This window comes from Erinaceus europaeus, chromosome 13 (genome assembly GCF_950295315.1).
Source record: "Erinaceus europaeus chromosome 13, mEriEur2.1, whole genome shotgun sequence".
Taxonomy (NCBI): domain Eukaryota; kingdom Metazoa; phylum Chordata; class Mammalia; order Eulipotyphla; family Erinaceidae; genus Erinaceus; species Erinaceus europaeus.
Window position 1 is genome coordinate 46,861,455 of NC_080174.1, and position 21,053 is coordinate 46,882,507.

General features: G+C 46.7%; 2 protein-coding genes and 1 long non-coding RNA gene across 4 annotated transcripts in view; 2 read left to right on the plus strand and 1 right to left on the minus strand.

The window, feature by feature from the left end:
* Window positions 1–6,552, plus strand: part of ZCCHC17 (zinc finger CCHC-type containing 17) — a 51,951-nt gene extending 45,399 nt beyond the window's left edge. For both annotated transcript variants that reach the window (XM_007534164.3, XM_060205725.1), the window contains one exon: window positions 6,376–6,552. In XM_007534164.3, the coding sequence (XP_007534226.1) occupies window positions 6,376–6,537 (162 nt within the window). In that variant the 3' untranslated portion in view covers window positions 6,538–6,552. The remainder of the gene's footprint in view (window positions 1–6,375) is intronic.
* A 1,511-nt stretch (window positions 6,553–8,063) lies between these two features.
* Window positions 8,064–15,735, minus strand: FABP3 (fatty acid binding protein 3). Its single transcript, XM_007534165.3, has 4 exons — window positions 15,579–15,735; window positions 11,690–11,862; window positions 9,648–9,749; window positions 8,064–8,347 (listed from the first exon to the last, which is right to left on the minus strand). The coding sequence occupies exons 1-4, from the start codon at window positions 15,649–15,651 to the stop codon at window positions 8,294–8,296; spliced, it is 402 nt and encodes a 133-aa protein (XP_007534227.1). The 5' UTR covers window positions 15,652–15,735; the 3' UTR covers window positions 8,064–8,293.
* A 75-nt stretch (window positions 15,736–15,810) lies between these two features.
* LOC132542780 (uncharacterized) lies at window positions 15,811–18,823 on the plus strand. The gene is made up of 2 exons (XR_009553756.1): window positions 15,811–15,922; window positions 18,439–18,823. It is a non-coding gene; the product is annotated as an uncharacterized LOC132542780 (long non-coding RNA).
* Window positions 18,824–21,053: the final 2,230 nt, after the last annotated feature.

The window sequence follows — 21,053 nt, forward strand, 5'->3', positions numbered from 1 at the left end:
AGGCACTAGAGTCTGTTTGCCTAACTGTTGTGCTATCTACCCCTAATCCCTCTTGATAACCTCAGTTCTACAGTTTCAGACCAAAGGCTTGTCTTAATTAGATTTTGCTCGTTACCCTTATTTTGCTTCTTTATTTCTACTGTAAGAAACATAGCATTCAATAGGTGACTTCCTGCTTTTCTCTAGGTGCTTCTAATTTCTCTGTGTCTTTGAGCTTTGCTCTTCTAATTATTATGTGTCTTGGTGAACTTAGTTTGAATTTACTTTTCCTAGAGTTCTTCTAACTTTCTTCTTGGATCTGAGCTTCAAAATCCTTCCTAAATTTTGTGAAATGTTTAGCTAGTATTTCTTCAAATCAGAATTCTGCCTTTTTTCTATCCCCCTGCTGCCACCCCTTTGATATGAATGTTGGTTCTCTTGATAGTGCCAATGAACTATGGAGTTCATTTAGCTTTGTTCTTATTGCTGGCATTTTGGGATGGCTTCCTCTATCCTTTCCTCCTGTTTGCCATTTTGACTTTCAACTTCTGTCCTTCTTTAGGTGGGTCCTTCTACTTTACTTTATAGGTCAGTTGCTATGTTCTTTGTTCCTCTGATTTCTAAAAAAGAGAGAGAGAAAAAGTTTGATACTTCCTCTAGCTTTATTGAAGTTTTCTCCTATAAAACTTCTTCAAAAGCCTTTTCATTTCAGTGAACATCCACAGCTTTGAAGTCTTTAGGAGGTTGAATTTGGCCTTTTCATCAAGTTGCTATCTTGGCCCAACATGGTGGTTGATTTTTCTCTTAGTCCTCATTGTGTTGATTCTTTGTGAGGACCAGCATCAGGGGTCTGTGTTCGAGTGGACCTGGGCAGTGGGTGGGGTTCTTGGTCACAGCTGCCTGGCTGCAATGCTGGCTCTGCATTGCTGTATAGAGTACTTCTAGTGCCTGCTGGAGAGAGGTTGTGAGTTTTGAGCATAGGAAGTTGTCTATATTATCTGCTCAAAAGCCTTCAGTGACTGACTGCCCTCTAGTTTGAGTCCCTTTAGTACTCTTTACAGTCTCTCTAACATCCCAGCCTCATCCCTCACACATCCCTTCCCACATACACTGTCCTTCAACTTCATTCATTAAGTAATGCAGATGAACCAGTAGAGAACATTGAAAAAAGAAGAATGAGGAAAGTAGATGATAAAATAAGGGAGTGGTAATGTGGTTTCAGGAAGATAGACTGCATCAAATGTCAAGTAAATGAAGCCCCCAAGAAATGACGATTAAATTGACTATGCTGAGCTCTCTGGGAACATTGACGTATAGTAAGTCAGCCATGTAGGATAATCAAGCATTTGCTTCATTCTGTCTTTGTTCTGCCAGCACTATCCCCACCACAGCACATGCCAAAATCATTTTCACGTTTTCAAAAGAGATCCTTCATCAAGCTTGCCTCAGATTCATCATGTGTGTCAGTGGCAAGTGTTTTGTACTTCTGTTACTTTGTTCCCATTAACTAGTATCATCTTAGTCTTTCTCCTTAAATTAACAAGTAGATATTCCTTGTACTTAAAATAGACTCAGTAAACATTTGCTGAACAAATGGATCATGTGGCATAAGGAGCTATTCTTGTCCTTTGATAAGTTATCTCAGGTTTGGAGCAATGGTGTCAAAACTTCACTACTACTTGGTGTATGTATATTTTGTATTTTGTAGTAGTAGGCATTCTCTGAGTTTTATCAAAAATCTGTCTAGATTCTGGCCTCCACTGCATTGGAGGGAACTCCCCCCACTCACACACCCTACTCCCCTCCAACAATTGGCTTGGAGCTGTGAAACTTTGGTGACTGAAAGAAACTGTCTGTGTCTTCTCCTTATCTCCTAAGCAACACTATATGTAACTATGACTCCCTAAAAAGGACTTTATTGATACAAAGTTTGGTAAATATTTGTGAGTTAACCCATAAGCTTTTTCCTTCTGATCTTCAAACTTTTCAAGTTATGATAAGCTGGTGCCTATAGGCAAATTCTTTTTTACCAGAGCACTGATCAACTCTGGTTTATGGTGGTGCAGGGGACTGAACCTGGGACTTTGGAGCCTCAGGCTTGACAGTCTGTTTGCATAACCATTATGCTCTCTACCCCTGCCCGGCCTATAGGCAAATTCTAACCTGGGATCCTCTATTCTAGAAGTCCATCCAAGCATAGCACTTTTGAGACTTAAACCCTCTCTTGGCAACTAGCCTTTTCTCTCTGAAATAATTCTTTATAATAACTATTTAAATGTTTTTCTTTTTTTTTTTTATTACGTTTAAAGTTGCTGTATGATTTATTGTCCAGATAGACATTTTTTTAAAAAAATGTATTCCCTTTTGTTGCCCTTGTGGTTTTTTATTGTTGTAGTTATTATTGATGTTGTTGTTGTTGGATAGGACAGAGAGAAATGGAGAGAGGAGGGGAAGACAGAAAGGGGAAGAGAAAAACACCTGTCGACCTGCTTCACTGCTTGTGAAGTGACTCCCCTGCAGGTGGGGAGTCGGGCTTGAACTGGGATCTTTATGCCGTCCTTCCACTGGTCCTTGCGCCAGTCCTTGTGCTGGTCCTTACGCTTTGCACCATTTGCACTTAATCTGCTGCACTACTACCTGACTCCCTAATGTTTTTCTTTATTAAAAAAAGACTTGTTTGTGGGCTGGGGAGATAGCATAGTGACTGTCAAAAGCGACTCTCATGTTTGAGGTTCTGAGGTCCCACATTGAATCCCAATGTTCTGTGGCATAGATAGATTTTTCTTTTTTGCGTGTGTGTGTGTGGTTTTTTGTTTGTTTGTTTTAAAAAAGTTTTTTTTTTAATATTTACTTATTTTCTTTTCGTTGCCCTTGTTTTTATTGTTGTTGTAGCTATTGTTATTGTCGTCGTTGTTGGATAGGACAGAGAAATGGAGAGAGATGGTGAAGACAGAGAGGAGGAGAGAAAGATAGACACCTGTAAACCTGCTTCAGCACCTGTGAAGCGACTCCCCTGCAGGTGGGGAGCCGGGGGCTTGAACCGGGATCCTTAGGCCAGTCCTTGCACTTTGTGCCACGTGTGCTTAACCCGCTGCACTACCACTGGACTCCCTGTTTTTTGTTTTTTAACTGGAGCACTGCTTAGCTCTGGTTTATAATAAGTGCTGACTATTGAACCCAGAACCCTTCTGGTGTCTCAAGCACAAAAATCAGTTGCATTCCTGATGTTATGTACCGTGCCCATGACTAACCTCTAAGGACTCCTTTCCACTTTAACTTGCTATGCTTTCTAAACATGAAAGATGCTTGCTAAGAAAAAAGAAAAAAAGAAAAAATCAAGGTCCAGGTGGTCACACATACAGTAGAGTGCATACATTATCATGTGTGAAGACCAGGGTTCAAGCCCCTGGTTCCCGTCTGCAGGTCCTACCTACAGATGGGAAGCTTCACAAGTGGTGGAACAGTGCTACAGGTTGCAGGTGTCTCTCTTCGCTTTTCCACTTCTGTCTCTGTCAGAAAAGAAAGAAAAAGTAGCCATTGGGAGTGGTTGATTTGTGCAGAGACTGAGCTCCAGTACTTAAAAAACAAACTTGACAGAATCTATTGGAGCAAGTACTTTCATGCCTCAGGTCCAAGGTTCAATTCCTTGTACTACCATAAGTCAGAATTGAGTAAAAAATAAATAAATAAATAAAAATAAATGTAAAAAACAACAACTCTGGGAGTCCTGCGGTAGCGCAGCGGGTTAAGCACACGTGGCGCAAAGCTCAAGGACCGGCTAAAGGTCGAGCCCCCTGCCCCCCTAGCGTAGCAGGTTAAGCACACGTGGCGCAAAGCTCAAGGACCGGCTAAAGGTCGAGCCCCCCGCCCCCCACCTTCTCTGTCTTCTCCTCTCTTGATTTTTCTCTGACCTATCTAACAACAAAGACAGCAGCAACAACAATAATAAACAAGGGCAACAAAAGGGAATAAAAAAAACTCAGCGGGAGTAAGGCAGTTGTGAAGCTGGTTAAGTGCACAGTTGGGCCCTCCTCAATTGCTATCGAACAGGCCATGGCCGGTGCACCGCTATGTTCCATCGCTGGGGAGCCAGAGACGACCCGAACTGCCCCTGCGGCTACAGACAGACTATGACCCACATAGTCAATGACTGCCACCTCTCCAGATTCAAAGGAGGTCTCGAAACTTTACATCAGGCTCAACCTGGCGCTGTTAACTGGCTACGGAAGAAGGGCAAACGCTAGAAGAAGTGCACATGGCGCAAAGCGCAAGGACCAGCTTAAGGATCCTGGTTAGAACCCCTCCCCCTGCTCCCCACCTGCAGGGGAGGAGTCCCTTCACAGGCGGTGAAGCAGGTCTGTAGGTGTCTATCTTCTCTGTCTTCTCTCTTGATTTCTCTCTGTCCTATTCAACAACGACAGCGGTAACAACAACAGTTCTTCTTCTAGCGTTTGCCCTTCTTCCGTAGCCAGTCAACAGCATCAGGTTGAGCCTGATGTAAAGTTTCGAGACCTCCTTTGAATCTGGAGAGGTGGCAGTCATTGACTATGTGGGTCATAGTCTGTCTGTAGCCGCAGGGGCAGTTCGGGTCGTCTCTGGCTCCCCAGCGATGGAACATAGCGGCGCACCGGCCATGGCCTGTTCGATAGCGATTGAGGAGGGCCCAGTCATAATGTGCTAGGTCAAAGCCGGGTTGACGCTTGCAGGGGTCTGTGATGAAGTGTTTGTTCTTTACCTCAGCTGACTGCCAACTCTGTTTCCAAGAGACTGGAACAGAGAAGTTCAGTGTAGGCGTAGGGGACCAGATTGGGTGACGAGATGTCAAGCATTGGACAGGGTGGGCAAAGATATCCGCGTATATTGGCAGGTCCAGTCGAGCGTAGACGTGGGAAATGAACTTAGATGATGCCGCTTCCCGACGGATATCTGGCGGGGCGATGTTGCTAAGACCTGGCAGCCATGGAACCGGGGTGGAACGGATGGTTCCAGAAATTATCCTCATGGAGGAATATAATTTGGAATCGACCAAGTGGACATGGGGGCTACGGAACCATACTGGGGCACAATATTCTGCAGTGGAATAGCATAATGCCAGAGATGACAACAACAATAAACAAGGGCAACAAAGGGAATTAAAAAAAAAACTCAGCGGGAGTCAGGCGTTTGCGCAGCAGGTTAAGTGCATGTGGTGCAAAGCGCAAGGACCAACATAAAGATCCTTGTTCGAGCCCTGGCTCCCCACTGCAGGGGAGGAGTCCCTTCACAGGCAGTGAAGCAGGTCTGCAGGTGTCTATCTCTCTCTCCCCCTCTGTCTTCTCCATCTCTCTCCATTTCTCTCTGTCCTAACAATGACATAAATAACAATAATTACAACAGCAAAAAAAAAGGTAACAAAAGGGAAAATAAATATTTAAAAAAATTTTTTTAAAAACCCGCAGCTTATTCCTGACTAATTTTGTACCTAATGCTATTTTGTGGGTTATTTGTTTGTTTGTTTGTTTGTTGTTTTATCACCAGGGATTTACTGCTTGAGTAACTTTTTCAGGCAGCGAGACCGGCCATGGCATCAAAGCTTCCTTCAATGTGTCGGGAGCCAGGCTCAAACCTGGCTTGTGCAAAAGTGAGCCATTTTGCTAGCCTGCTAGCTTGTGTCTTTTCATTGTTTTCTGCATATTTTATTTTATTATTATTTTATTTGTTTTTTACCAGAGCACTGCTCAACTTTGATTTATGGTGTTGCTGGGGATTAAACCTGGTACTTTAGCAACCTCAGGCATGAAAGTCTCTTTGCATAACCATTATGCAATCTACTCCACCCTTTAATATTTATTTATTATCTTTTGTTGCCCTTGTTTTATTGTTGTAGTTATTGTTGTCATCGTTGTTGGATAGGACAGAGAGAAATGGAGAGAGGAGGGGAAGACAGAGAGGGGAGAGAAAGATAGACACCTGCAGACCTGCTTCACCGCCTGTGAAGCGACGCTCCTGCAGGTGGGGAGTTGGGGGCTCAAACCGGGATCCTTCAGCCAGTCCTTGCACTTTGCACCACCTGCGCTTAACCCACTGTGCTACCGAGTCTTTTTTTTTTTATTTTTTTTTATTATCTTTATTTATTGGATAGAGAAAGCCAGAAATCAAGAGGGAAGGGGGCTATAGAGAGGGAGAGAGACAGATAGACACCTGCAGCCCTGCTTCACCACTTGCAAAGCTTTCCCCCTGCAGGTGGGGACTGGGGGCTTGAACCCTGGTCCTTGCGCACTGTAATGTGTGTGCTTAACCAGGTGCGCCACCACCTGGCCCCTGCTACCGAGTCTTAATGTTTTATCATTTATTAAATGGTCCCCTATTGATTACCTGCTATTTTTTTTTAAAGTAAGTATTCATTTTTCTTTTTAGGAAAAGAAGAAAAAGAAACACAAAGACAAAAAATCATCTGACTCTGACAGCTCTGACTCTGAAAGTGATACAGGCAAGAGGGCAAGGCATTCATTGAAAGACAGCAAGGCATCAAAGAAGAAGAAAAAAAAGAAGAAGCACAAGAAGAAACATAAGGAATGAGAATGGATAGAGTAGGGGGTGGGTGCGTGTGTGTGTGGGGGGTGACTGAGAGAATGAGCCCTGTGCTTAAAGCCTTGACTCTTAAGAAGACTTGACAGTGAGAATATGGCCTCCCACCCCATTGAATTCTCTCCCATGGGAGATGGTTTCCCCAGTTGCAGAAGGCAGGTTTGGGAGTTAGATGTCCAAAACATCTGCCTGAATGAGTTCTTGTTTCCTTATCACTCCTGGTCCCTTTGCAAGTGGCCCCTGCAGCTCACCTATTCATTCATCTAACTTCATTCAGCAGGAGGTCCTATTACTTTCTCCAGCTGCCACTGCCAGAGCCAGATTCCTATACAGGAGTCCAGGCTAGAACTACAGTCACCGCTGTAGAGGTGAGTCTGGATGTCGTTGGAGCAAAGAGTGATGGGCCCCTCCTTGCTGGTTTACCCTGTGCTGATTGGTTATCCTGCTGCATCCAACCTGGTGGCCTAGGGAGATGGATAGTATATGGGGAACATGGCAAGAAGTGGTGCTCACTTTTTCCATTCCCCTGACATGATTTTGTACTAGGAATGACAGCCAGTGTTCACCACCAGAAAACCATTGTTCACAGTGACTGAGCTTGTGTGTGATATTCCACCAGGTAGCTCAAGCCAAAATCATTGTTCTTTGTATTTACTACCATAAATATGTCGGTTGGTTCCACTTCATGTCTCTGTTTAAATTCCTCGTACTAAGTAGAAGTATGTGTAGTTTTAAACTTACTGAAAATTCTTATGACTGTCATCTCTCTTTCTGGGTAAATTATGGACTTAAAAGCCACTGAATCTGCATTAGCTATCAGAAAATGTTTAGTATGTTACCTTAGACCTTGGAGAGAGGCTCTGCTGAGGTATGGTCAGTGACTAAGAGGTCAAGAGGTCACAGCCTCCCTCCTTAAAAGCGCTCCCTTGACCAAATGCCCTCTTCCCTTAGAGATGATTAGAAAAACAGTAAGTTGTTTTTTTTTTTTTTTTGAAAGATTTATTTACTTATGACAAAGTACCAGATCATCACTCTGGTACATGGGGTGCTGGGAGTTGAACTTAGATCCTCATGCTGGGGAGTCCCTCCCACCTCCAGGGCCCCAGAATAGTAAGAACTTGTCACCATGAATGATGGCCTGGGGTATACGTGAGAGACTGGCAGTCATCTTGGCCAGTGATTATTTCTTCCTGCTACCAAAGCCCAAGCCTGAGCCCTGTATTGTGACTCTACTTTCTAAAGAGGGAATATAGTGGCTGGGGAAGCCCCACTACTGACTGATTGGTCCAGGTTAAACTAGCTTATTTGATCAAGGGAAGAGAAAATATAAAGGCAACATGAATATGCAGTGTGATCAGCTGACTACCATTGACCATGAGACTATCCTGTTCAGCCTCTCTTCCAGTACTTCTTCCCAGCTATTCTCAGGCAGTCATTTCTGCTCAGTCTCTTGACACACAACACACAGAAAATCAAGACTCCCAGTTATGTATCCCCGAACAAAAAGGCAACTAGGGTGGTCTTGACTTTGTTTATTGACCTCAGAGCACCCTTTGGATGCAGTTAGAAAAACAAACATACATAATGGGAACTGGAACTGGTTTCAGGCTGGTGTCACCTGACCCCAGAAAAATTCCCCAACCAAGATGGATTTATACAAAATACCAGAGGAAAAAGTGAGGCAATCTGGTACCGAGTCCAGGGGCCGCCAACTAGCAGAGGAGCAGGCAGTGAAGAAGTGGGCTGGTCATGCCTCTTTCTCGTAGGTGCGAGTACAAACTACACTGCCATGGGTGAGGGTCTGCAAGGGAAGACAGTTGGGTTAGGGAGGGGGACGTATTAGGAACACTCTTTGTTCTGATGTGGAAAGCCTTCCACCTTCATTCTAATGATCTTCATTTCCTGACTACCCACAATGTGCCAGACACTTCACTTTTTTTTTTTCCTTCCTTAATACATACACCATCTTTAAGATAGACATTGCAACATCTCTCTTGGAGATATGGAAAATGAGCTCTAGAATAGGAAATAATTCAGTTGAGATCCTAGGGCATTTATATTTCCCTGACACCAGTCTTCCCCTTTCTCCTTAGTGTGTATCATAGAAAATTACTAGAGATGACCAGAGACTCCTGGGGAAGAACTGTGACGAGCCATCCACTCTCCTAATTTATGGGGGCGTCAGGGACTTAGACCTGGCACCTTGGCCTCACCATATAGTTCTATTACCCAGTGACTCTTCCTACCAAAGCTAGGCATCTAATTTTTAACTCTGCATGGACTTTTGCCTTTCCTTTGTGAGTGCAAGAATGTGGTGAGCAGCTTATACTGACCCAAGAAGGTCTGTAATGAAAATGCTAACTCAAAAGCCTGAGGCTCTAAAACTAGGGGGCAGAGATTCCTGTTGAGCCCAGGGGTATTCAATCAAGGGTACATTCTCCAAGTTAACGCTTCAGATTTGTCCTTAAACAGACGGATCTACTTGGGTGTCCCTTCCTACCAGGCTGCAGTCAGGTTTATGCAGTAGGCTGGATCTGAACATCACTGAGGGGAGCTGGGATGAAGTAGAAAGGACTGTGGTGTCAGGCAGTGCCCCGGCAGTCACCAGTACATCCCTGTGCAAAGACATTGCATGTGACTGCAGCCGATGAGAAGGGAGGGAAGGGGATTCTGTGTGACGGAATGGAGATGACCTGCAGGGAGTTCCTGGGCTCTCACCCGGGGAGAGATTAGGTAGCCACACAGGAGGAGGAAACTAAGGCACCTGCTTTGTTTCTCCCACTTCCATACTTTGTCCTATACACCCACTAGCTCTAGACTTCCCAGCAGCCCTCCAAGGTTAGTGTTACTACTCACTTTACAGTTAAACTTAAAGAAGGTGATTGTCCAAAATCATGCAGCCAAGATTTGAACCTAAGTGTTTATCATGCCAAAACCACTATAGAAAAGTTCCCACCTAGTACTCCTCCACCCTGCCTCTCCCTAACTCCACTGTCCCAGTTCCCACTGCTTACTGACTTTACTGGCTTTTTATAGCAGCTTTAGTCCAAGGGACACTAACAGTAACCAGTTAGCTGAGGGTTCAGGGTTATCCGTCTTACCAGAATGAGTTTTCCATCAACTAGTTCTCGCACAAGTGAGCTCTCTTGCCCATCCCACTTCTGCAGCTGGATAAGTTTGCCTCCATCCAACGTCACAGTGCTCTGTGGAAGAAGGGTAGAGAAGCCTGAGCTGTGATCTGAACCAAGATCTGAGCCAGGATGAGGGGCTGATCACTGACCCAAACTAATGACTGTGCTGGAACCAGACTGTAAGCAGCCCATCTCCTACCTCGCCCCACATAGTTCACCTACAGCCTTTGCTCCAGTACTGCCTGTGAGAGAAGGGCCTCCTGGTATTGGGAGAGTCAGGAGAGGCGAGCAGTCTGGGTCAGTCAGTCTGCCTCTGAGAAGTGCCGCCAGCCTTCAGGAAGGAGTACTTGCCCTGCACTGTATCCTTAGCCCTACTCCCATTAAGATACAGGAGGTGTGCACTCAACTATATGTCTGGATATGACTGGTGGGGAGGAGCCACTGGTTATTACACACAGTATCTGAGAGACCTTTAGGTGGGGAGGCAGTGGAAAGTTAAGAGTTCCTGCCCTATATTTCTATCTTCTTGGTCTACTTGATGCGACTTCTTTTCAGCTGACGAATGTGCAGCAACTGCTAGATCCTGGGCCTGGGAGCCCTTGGAATGGCCCATTGTCCTGGTTTAATACCGACTTAGTCTTCTGGATGCTATAAGTCTACACCAGCTAATTCTTACTCGGCAACTTTCCCAGGTTTCTCTTTTCTAGGAATTTGGGGGTTCTAGGTCAAGCTAGGGGACCTGGCTGAGGAGGGTGCAATAGAAGATTGAGAAAGCTTTTGTGAAGGGGAGTGGTGGGGTGGGTGTCCTTACCTTATTCCTCATTTCCATTCCCCTAGCTTTTTGCCCACACAGAACAAGTGATTTCTAGCTTAGGTAGCCCAGAGAACTGTGTCTGATAATGCCGTTCTCAATGCTGAAGATGGGCTAGTCCATGGAGGAGAAGCAAGTGGTAGAGCAGCCACCTCTGCCCAAGACACACTGTCATCTTTGGGCACCAACTCAGCTCCCAGCTTCCTGCAGGATTCTGGACTCTGTCCAGTTTCATCTGTGAAACCAGACCAATCTTGTCCTTTCTGGGGGCAAGTGTAAAGCAGAGGGAACAGCTGAGCAGTAGAAAAACTATAAGAACAACCTGCACAGGCCATAGCCCCTTAGTTCTTTCTCTCCCATGCCCGACGGGTGAGGCAAACTGCCAAGACGTCACTCCAGGGTCAGGATGAGAGGGGGAGCTAAGGCTTGCGGGATAGGCGCTACCAACAAACACCCAGGATGATGCCCCACTTGGGGAAGTTATTCCTGTCTGTGGGCTTAGCAGTATTGGAAAGAATTCCTCAGGGTTGCTAAGCAAACCCAGGCCTGGAGGTTGGGGAAAAGGAAGCATCTGAGACAGTCTCAGTGTCTTGGCGTCAGCTGTGTCCGTTGCTGCTGGAGGCTAGGATAACCTGCCCTCTCAGGGAAGGGCCCTGGCTTCTGGGCATTGTTCCTAAAGCACTTGAAATTACAGTCATGACCACATAGCTTCCCTATCTATGGAGGAGAAAAGAAACCCAGAGCCATTGCATGCCATGCACAAGGTCACCCAAGTGGAGCCAGAGGTCAGAGGCACAATCCTGACTCAGCTGCCCACTCCTGGAGGCAGCTGGTAGAAGCTTCTCAAGAAAGGAGAGAGGTACCCCATAACCTTTCTGTGGCTTTATACTGAAGACTGGGCTTGATGTTTCTTAAATTCCAATTTTGATAATTTTATTCTCTATTCAGGAAAGTGGTAGCAAACAGGTAGATTGGTACTTAAAAAGTACAAGTATTCCCCTGATTTCCCCCCAAAAAGGAGAAAAAGGGTGTGTGTTTAGCACTTGGGACATTCCAGCAGTGCCAGGCTTAAGGACCTTGTTCCTGTCGTCATCCCCCCCCTCCCCGCCACAGCCTACTCCTTAGGCTGCAGTAACAGTGGTCTACTTCCCTTCAGGGGTCTCAATGCCCTCTACTCACCATGCCCCCTTTTCTAACTCACCTTGACCTTCCTGTCATCTGCTGTTGTCTCATCGAATTCCACCCCTAGCTGGAAGCTGATCTCTGTGCTCTTGAAGGTGCTTTGTGTTTTTATGGTGATAGTATCTCCATTCACTTCAATGATTGTGGTAGGCTTGGTCATGCTGGCTACCTGCCTGGTAGCAAAACCCACACCTGAAGGGCAGAGGGAAGGGAAGCAAGGAGCTCAGTGAATCACAATTAGGTCTGGGTGTAAGGAAAAACAGAAAAGTTTGAAAGACTATGGCTTGTTCCCCCCTTCCCGCCCCCCTCCCCCCCACAAACATACCAGGGCTTCACCACTTTGGGTTGATTGTTTTACACAGAAAGAGGGAAAGACATAATAGCACCAAAGCTTTTCCCAGTGTAGTGGGGGTGAGGCTCAAGCCTAGGCTGGACACATGCCAAAACAGGTACTCTCCCAGGTGATTTTTTATGCGGGTACCATGGCCCTTATTTTTAAGTGTATCTATTAGCTCTGTGAGGTGAGGAAGCACTATTGATCCCTGGACAGGCGAGGAAATGACAGGTGTGCCAAGTAAGTCAATAGCAGAGCCAAGATTAGATTAAACTTAAGTACCTTTCCTGAAGCAGACCTACCAGGAACTCAAGCCTGGGGTCACACATCTGGAATTCACATTATTTGACTGCGGAACACACTAACTGCTCGGCAACACTACCATGCAAAATGGGAATACAGGGCTCCCTCCTAGAGCACCTGTGCAGTTTTCAAAAACCAAAGACACAGGCAAGAAGAAAAACAACTTTGCTTTCCAAAGCCTGAGAAGCAAAAAAGATTTCCACCTTTGGGGACTGTGCTGTGTTGCACCAGGTTGAGCATACCGTTACCAAGTGTGAGGTCCTGGGTTCACTTGCAGGGGGATGCTTCACAAGTGCTGAAACAGGGCTGTAGGGATCTCTCTCTCTCTCTCTCACTCTCCCTCTCTTCTCTCTCCCTTCTTCTCCCAACTTCTCTTTGTTCAATAAATGAATACATAAAATAAATTTTTTTAAATGTTTAAAAATATTTCCACCTTTGGAAGCTTTTACCCTACATATTTGTTCCCCATACATGACAACAAAAATTTTAAAGCCTCTTAGCTGGGGTCTAGGAGGTAGGGAGTGTTTATCTCAGTGTATAGATAGAAGAGGCCTAAAGTGCAGTCAGGACTCAATGCAGGTCTTCTGAATCCTACTTTAAGGCCCTCTGAGGACCTCCCTCCTGACATAAGCATGGCTTCTCAGGGTACTCAGCTGAACCCCAAGTGTCCTGCAGACAAGCATGGATTGAGGGGCTTTTAGACTGCTCTCCACCTGTAGGGAGACTCTCTTCACATGAAGCAGGTCTGCAGGTGTCTGTCTCCCTCTCTACCTCCCCCTCCTCTTTGAATTTCTCTCTGTCCTATCAAATAAAATAGAAGAGGGAAAATAAAGCTTTTAGGCAGGCATCACCCCTTTGAGTTGTAATTTACCTGTGATCAGTGCTTTTGCCTCCGACCTCCTGTGATGGTGGCCCTGTCCCTCTGCTCCCAGCAACCTCTGCTGAGCTGTCTTCCAAGGCAGAGACAAGGCAGGGGACAGTCTAATGTAGAAGGTGGTGTGTGTGCGTGGGTGTTGTCTGTGTGCACAAAGTCCCCCAATGTGCCTAGCTACACAGTGCTTGTTGGGAACTATGTACTTAGAGCATGCCCTGTGTGGGTTGTTTTGCTTAGTGCTTATAACAGCCCTAAAGGGTAGGTTCTGATTCCCTAGTTGATAAATGGGGCTCAGGGAGTGAAGTGGCTTTTGCCCAAAGTCGAGTAAGTAATTGACCTGGATTTGAGTCTAGTCTCCACACTGCTCACTATTCCTCCAGACCATTCTGCTTTCCAGTACATACTTTATCCAGGCTCTAGGGCTACCAGGTGGGCCCTAGATCACTGGTACTGGGCCTGGCCTCTTCACTCCCTAAGACCTTGGATCTAAAACAAGAGGGGCAAGGGCTCCCTTTGTGACTGTTGTGCTGGCCCATCTTACTTATCCAGGAGAGGCTTTGATCTTAGCCCTGCTATCAGTGAACGAGGCCAATTCCAGCACAGAGTAGTATCTTATCACTGCATGAGGACCTTTATTTAGTTAGGACTTGGGAGAGATGTGGAGTATTTGAAGGAGAAAACCTCAAAACTGTTGAGGGTGAGTATAAGACTAAGACAAGAGAATCAGATTGAAAACCAGGCTGACAGAATTTAGGAGACTCAAAGACATGGGATTTACTTAGAAATGAAGCTGAAGTTACTGAGAGGGCCCACCCCCCATGGGCAAATTCATCCTTCCCACCTGTATGAGAAAAGCAGGCTGGATAGAATCTTATACAAGTTGGGGCAAAATAAAAGGACAAAAGTAGTATGAATGCTGCATCTCCCTTTAAAGATTTAACTCTGCTGTGGGAAATAGGAGGAAGGACTAACTTGGGAAAAAAAAAAAAGAAGAAGTAACTTGGGCATACTTACTTCCCCAACAGCTGCCCAGGCCTCACTGCATCTCCCAGAACAACTCTTCCTGGAGTCACTGGGCACGGTGCCCAGCATAGGATAGGGGCAGCTAAGGGCCCTCTTCCAGGAAAAGGTTAGGAACAGAGGTGAGGGGTGCCAGAAGCAAACCTCCTTTCTTTGGTTATCTGCCACAATCCAGCCTCCCATCCCTGGAGGGAGACATGGAGCTAGCACAACCATAAACATTCTGGTTTTCCCTACCCCAGTGAAGGAGACTCGTTTATCTCTTAGCCGAGAATTCCAGAGAAAGAGTGTCACCTTATTACTATGACTTTTATTTTTTGATAGGACAGAGAAACTGAGAGGAAAGGGGGTTTAAGAGGAAGAGAGAGGCTGACACTTGAAGTCCTGCTTCATCACTTTTGGGGACCAGGGGCTTGAACCAGTAGCCTAGCACTTGGTAATGGGCACTCAACTGAGTGTGTCACCACCCGGCCCCGAGTATCACCTTCACCTACTGGAAGGACTAAAGTCAATCATGAGCTAAGCAGTAACAACCACTCCCAGGGTCCATAATGGGGACTGCTCTGGGTTGAAGATCTAGAAATCTCTGTGCATGTAGTGCTGCTGTGGAATGGATATGAAAAATTCATGTTCTTTCACATGCCTCAGTTTCTCTAATTGCTGAAAGAGGCATAGTATGGGGACTCATCTGAAGGATTTTTTGAGCCGTTAAGTGTTCCCCATTCCAGCTCCACACCATCCCTGCCTGCTGTTAACCAGGACTGGCCTTGTCCCCCACTCCAGAACTCCAGTGGTTCTCTCCAGTGGACCTTCCCCAGGAGTGGCTGAGCCTTGGTTTGTAGTTGCTGCTGCACTGGACCTCTTGCTCCGCCTGCCACTCCCCGACTGTGATTAAAGCCTGACTAGTCGGCCACTGACAAGGTCAGAGATTGACTGGAGAAAGAGGTACCCACCACAACAGTCCTCCCTAACCCAACAAGGAGGGACAAATCTTCATTAAAGATGAGCCCCTATCTCACCTCCATATACGCATTCCCTATATTCCCCCTGCTCCCACATCTGCCTTCTCCTGGGGTCCCCTACACTGCCTATCTGCCTTTTCATTCCCTTTCCTGTATCCGCAGTGTCCAATTCCCAGCCCAGCGGGCTCCTGTTCTTCCCCTCCGCTCCTCGTCTCCCACTTTCTGGAGCTGTCATCCTCCAGATAACTCTTCTTCCTTACAGACACTCCTTGCCCCCGACGGACACATCTCTTTCCCACGTGCGAGCACCTGGGGACCCAGGTCGCGGGGTTCAGACCTGGCACCCCGCCCCGCACCCCCGCCGCGACGGGAGGGGATGCAGTCCTGCCCCGGCCCAGCTTCCCAAGCCGCTTACCCAGCGACTTCATGTATTCATCGAAGTTCTTGCTGTCCGTTAGCTTCCAGGTGCCTGCGAAGGCGGCCGCCATGGTGAGGCTGCGCTGAGCTGAGCAGATGCGGAAAGCCGAACAGCCGGGCTGGAACTCGCTGCCGGATGGCCCGCAGCCCGCGCCGCCACCTTAAATAGCCCCACGTCACATGAGGGGGCGGGGCGGTGCGGGCGCCCGGAATAGGCGGGGGGGTGGGGGATGGCACTCGGGGCCCCGGGCGCATCTGGAAGCTTGAGAAGGAAGCAGATGGGATGGGCACGCCCCGAAACCCCTTCCAGCCGGCCCTCCGGGGCAACTGGTCGGGGGGAAGGTGAGTATACAGAGGAGACGCGATGGCCTGGGGCTAATGCCCGTCGGCAGCACATCTGGGTCCCCTGTTGACTCCACGGCGCTGCGCCGTGGAGTGTAGCCCAAGCTGCAAGGTTCAAGTCTGGCAGGCTCCAGAGGCCGCGGCCTCCCGCCACTTCCCATCGCCCTCGGTGACCTAGAGAGTCACCCAAAGCGCCGTGAGCCTCTTCCACCCCACCCCACCCCACCCCACCCCCGTCTGCACCTGGAGGGAAAGTTTGACCCTTCGCCCGTGCCGCCCCGCCCCCCCTCCCGCGGAATGTCCCCTGCAGGAGTCTCCGCCCCACAGCTCCCTATCCACCCTGCCCCGGCTCCAGGCGGGTCTGACCTCTATGCCGGTCAGTCGGTGTTTCCCCCCCACCCACAATTCAGACGTTCTTTCCATCCAGCCAACTCTAGACAGCTCCCCACCTGCGTCCTTTCTCTGACCTTGGCACACCAGCCAGCAGTTTGCTTTCTCAGAGAACTAGCAGGCATGTCGCTACTGTGTGCCACCATAAGCCCAAGCTGAACAGGGCCTGGTCTTGATCTCTGTGTCCTCTGAGTCTCATTTAAAAAAAAAGAAATGTATGTATATATGTAAGTATGTGTGTATGTGTGTTTTAAAGAGCCTAGTGTGTGGTTGGTTGACACTTCAGTTCTAAAAGTTCTATTAATAAGATCCACCTTGAGGGTGGCCAGGCGGTGAATCACTCAGTTGAGCACACATGTTACCATGCTCAGGTGCTTGAGTTCAAACCCCTGGTTCTGGGAGTCTGGCTGTAGCGCAGCAGGTTAAGCACACACGGCTTAAGAATCTGGGTTCCAGCTCACAAGCGGTGAAGTAGGTCTGCAGGTGTCTTATCTTTCTCTCCCCTCTGTCTTCCCCTACTCTCTCCATTTCTCTCTGTCCTATCTAACACCAATGACATAAATAACAACAACAATAATAACTATAACAACAATAAGAAACAACAGGGGCAACAAAAAAGGAAAATAAATAAATAAAATATTTATAAAAAAAACCAAAAAACCCTGGTCCTACCTGCAGGAGGGAGAAGCTTCACAAATGGTGAAGCAGTGTAGCAGGTGTCTCTCTTTCGCTCTCCCTCTCTACTTTCTCCTCCATCCCAGTTTCTCTCTGTCTCTATCCAATTAAAATATATAGATTAAATTAACAGCAGGGGGAGCCGGAAGATCAAGGACTTTTAATTAAAAACAAAAACAAAACAAAAAAAAACCCACCCCACTTCCCCAGAGCTCTGCCCCACTAGGGAAAGAGAGAGACAGGCTGGGAGTATGGATCGACCTGTCAACAACCATGTTCAGTGGGGAAGCAATTACAGAAGCCAGACCTTCCACCTTCTGCACCCCATAATGTCCCTGGGTCCATGCTCCTAGAGGGCTAAAGAATAGGAAAGCTGCCTGGGATTCTGGTGGTAGCGCGGCGGGTTAAGTGCACGTGGCGCAAAGCACAAGGACTGGTTAGGATCCTGGTTCAAGCCCCTGGCTCCCCACCTGCAGGGGAATCGCTTCACAGGCAGTGAAGCAGGTCTGCAGGTGTCTCTCTGTCTCTCTTCCTCTCTGTCTCCCCCTTCTCTCTCAATTTCTCTCTGTCTCTATCCAATAACAACAACAACAACAAAAAGAATAGGAAAGCTATCGGGATGGGATGGGATGGGATATGAAGTTCTGGTGGTGAGAATGGTGTAGAATTGTACCCTTCTTACCCTATGGTCTTGTCAGTGTTTCCATTTTATAAATAAATTTTTTTAAAAAAAAAAAATCCACTTTGAGGGCTGGGACACACACACCAGTAATGCATCAGACTAGCTTGCATGAAGCCCCAGAGGTTAGTACCATAAGCCAGAGCTGAGCAGTGTTCTTCCATTTCTGTCTCTGTCTATCCTCTTTTCTTTCTAACCACCCCCCCATGAAAATAAACGTCTAAAAAGAGAGAGAGGGAAAAAAGGGAGGGAGTGAGGGAGGAGTAGGCTACCTCTGGTTAGGCAGACACAAAATCAGTGTCTGTCTTGATCTGTCCTGACCTTGGAGTTCAGTGAAAGCTCCTCAGAGGAAGTGAAGGTAAGTGGATCTCTTACAGCTAGAATAGGCCTTGAATCAACAACGACAGAAAATGTTCCGTCCTCCGAAGGGAGGCTGGACAATATACTCTATGCTACACCTGAGGAAGATACACCTTTCCCATATTTGGGAGCTACTCTCATCCCTGATTCAGCTTTCTGGCCCTTTTTCCAACAATGACGTCGTCTCTCCAGACAATAACTTGGATCCACCTGCATATCAGATGTCAGGCTCAGGGAAAAAAAAAAAACTAGTATAGCCACAGGCCCTTTGGGATATAACTAAAATAGGCCTACTAGCTATCTACAAAACAGAGACACACACACCCCCAGCTCTTCATCTGCACTATTCCAGCCTTTAGGTTCATGATTTGTCAACAATTTGTTTGGCTTTATATGTTAACTCTCTTTTCAGCCACCAGGTTCCAGATGCTAGCATGATGCCAACCTGACTTCCCTAGACAGACAACCCCACCAGTGTGTCCTGGAGCTCTGATTCCCCAGAGCCCTTCCTCACTAGGGAAAGGGAGAGGCAGGCTGGAAGTATGGATCGACCTGTCAACGCCCATGTTCAGCGGGGAAGCAATTACAGAAGCCAGACCTTCCACCTTCTGCATCCCACAATGACCTTGGGTCCGTACTCCCAGAGGGATAAAGAATAGGAAAGGTATCGGGGGGAGGGCATGGGATACGGAGTTCTGGTGGTGGGAATTGTGTGGAGTTGTGCCCTTCTTATTATATGGTTTTGTCAGTGTTTCCTTTTTATAAATAATAATAATAAAAAGAACAGACCTTGACAATAGGAATACTGCCCACTGAACTTGAGCTAGTGGAGGCACCACAGAAGGGCACATGGGACCCCTTTCCAGGAGTCAAGGGGGCCTCTCCTTCCTGGGTTTCTGTTACTTTCTGGGGAGTTTGGGAATATCTGCATCTTGTTCCCTTTCTTGACTTTCTGAGAAGGAAGCCAAGGAAGTAGAGCCCTCTCTCATCTGGAGTGTTGGACAGGTCTATTTGCCAGAAGATCCATAGGCCTATTTCTGCCAAAGTTCCAGGGGCAGGCCTCAGGGCTGGGCATGGAGCCCTGACCTCACTACTGGAGCAGGTGCTTGGACAGGGAGGGGATGGTGGGATGGTTTTTAACTCAAGGTCACAGTCTTTAGATACAGGTCCTTCTCTGTCAAGGACCTAGTGACCAGAAGCCCAGGAACAGAGCTATCTCGCAATGTGGTCCTCATAATGAAGTGATGGAGAGTTGGACTTGGGCTTAGAGCTCCTGGCAGACAGATCTGTGTTCCAGTTCTAACTTCAATTAGGTACAAGCTGTGTGGTTACGGGTTATTCACTGAAGCCACAATAAGTCTCAGTTCATCTATGATGTGGAGATAACGACGATATTTACTGTCAATATAATAGTCAGTATGATACTGTTAATACTATTGGAGGCATTGGAAATCCCATGAGGTAAAAAAATAAAATAAAAGTTATCTTATGCTGCTGTTATGACTGTACCTCCATGGATATTGTTAGACACATAAGACCTGGCCTCAACCTACTAGGCCACTCAGGGCAGATTGCTTTGTGTCTCTAATGCTCACTTTAAAAATAAGTCCAAGAAAAAAATAATAAGTCCAAGACTAAATTGGAAACTGCTGCATCTGCTGCAAGACTGTGGAGACCTTTAGGATGGGTTGGGGGGACATTGCCAGAAAGTCCTTTTGTGGGAGTCAGGCAGTAGTGCAGTGGGTTAAGCATAAGAAGCACAAGGGCTGGCTTAAGGATCCTGGTTCGAGCCCCTGGCTCCCCACCTGCAGGGGAGTCTCTTCATGGGCAGTGAAGCAGGTCTGCAGGTGTCTATCTTTCTCTCCCCCTCTCTGTTTTCCCCTCCTCTCTCCATTTCTCTCTGTCCTATCTAACAACAATGACATCAATAACAACAACAACAATTACAACAACAATCAAAAAAACAAGGGCAACAATAGGGAAAATAAATAAAATAAAATTTTAAAAATTTATTAAAAAAAAAAAAGAAAAGAAAGTCCTTTTGCTCCCTATCTTGGGCTCTGCCTGAAGTTGGCAGCTGAGTGCTTTGAGGATTTCTAGACATCCCCAGGCCCCACTAGTCTTGCTGTACTACCCCCATATCCCCAACAAGCTCAGGCTTGATCTCCAAGATTAACTTCCTTTATATCTAACTTTCTTCATTCTCCCTTCTATTTATATTATTTATTTATTTATTTATATTTTTATGTCATTTGCCACCAGGGTTAACCCTGGGGCTGGGTGCCGGCACTACAAATACAGCTCTCCCAGTGACTATTTTTTTACTTTTTTTTTTTTCTATTTTATTTGATAGGACAGAGAGTAATTGAGGGGTGGGGTTGGGAGAGAGAAGCAATGAGAGTTGTAGCAATGATAGTGAACCCATGTCTGCAACCTTGGGAGAACTGCTGTGGCTTGCAATAGAGGGACTGGGGATTCAGAACTCTGGTGGTGGGAACAGTATGGAATCATGCCCCTGCTGACATGTAATTTTGTGAATTAATATTAAATCACTAAGGGAGTTGAGCAGTAGCGCAGTGGGTTAAGTGCAGGTGGCGCAAAGCGCAAGGACAAGCTCAAGGATCCCAGTTCGAGCCCCCCACTCCCCACCTGCAGGGGAGTTGCTTCACAAGCTGTGAAGCAGGTCCACAGGTATCTGTTTCTCTCCCCCTCTCTATCTTCCCCTTCTCTCCATTTCTCTCTGACTTATCCAACAACGGCATCAATAACAATAATAACTACAACAATAGAACAACAAGGGCAACAAAAGGGAATAAATATTTTTAAAAATATTAAATCACTAGTAATATTTTAAAAAAGAAATTGAGGGGGGGAATATAGAGAAGGAGAGAAAGACACTTGCAGACCCAGACCTGCTTTATCTTGCAGTGGGGGCTTGAATCTGGGTCCCTCTGCATGAAAATAAGTGCACTCACCTAGTTGCACTGCCTTCCAGCCCCCTTCCATCTCCCTTCTATACACACAGCT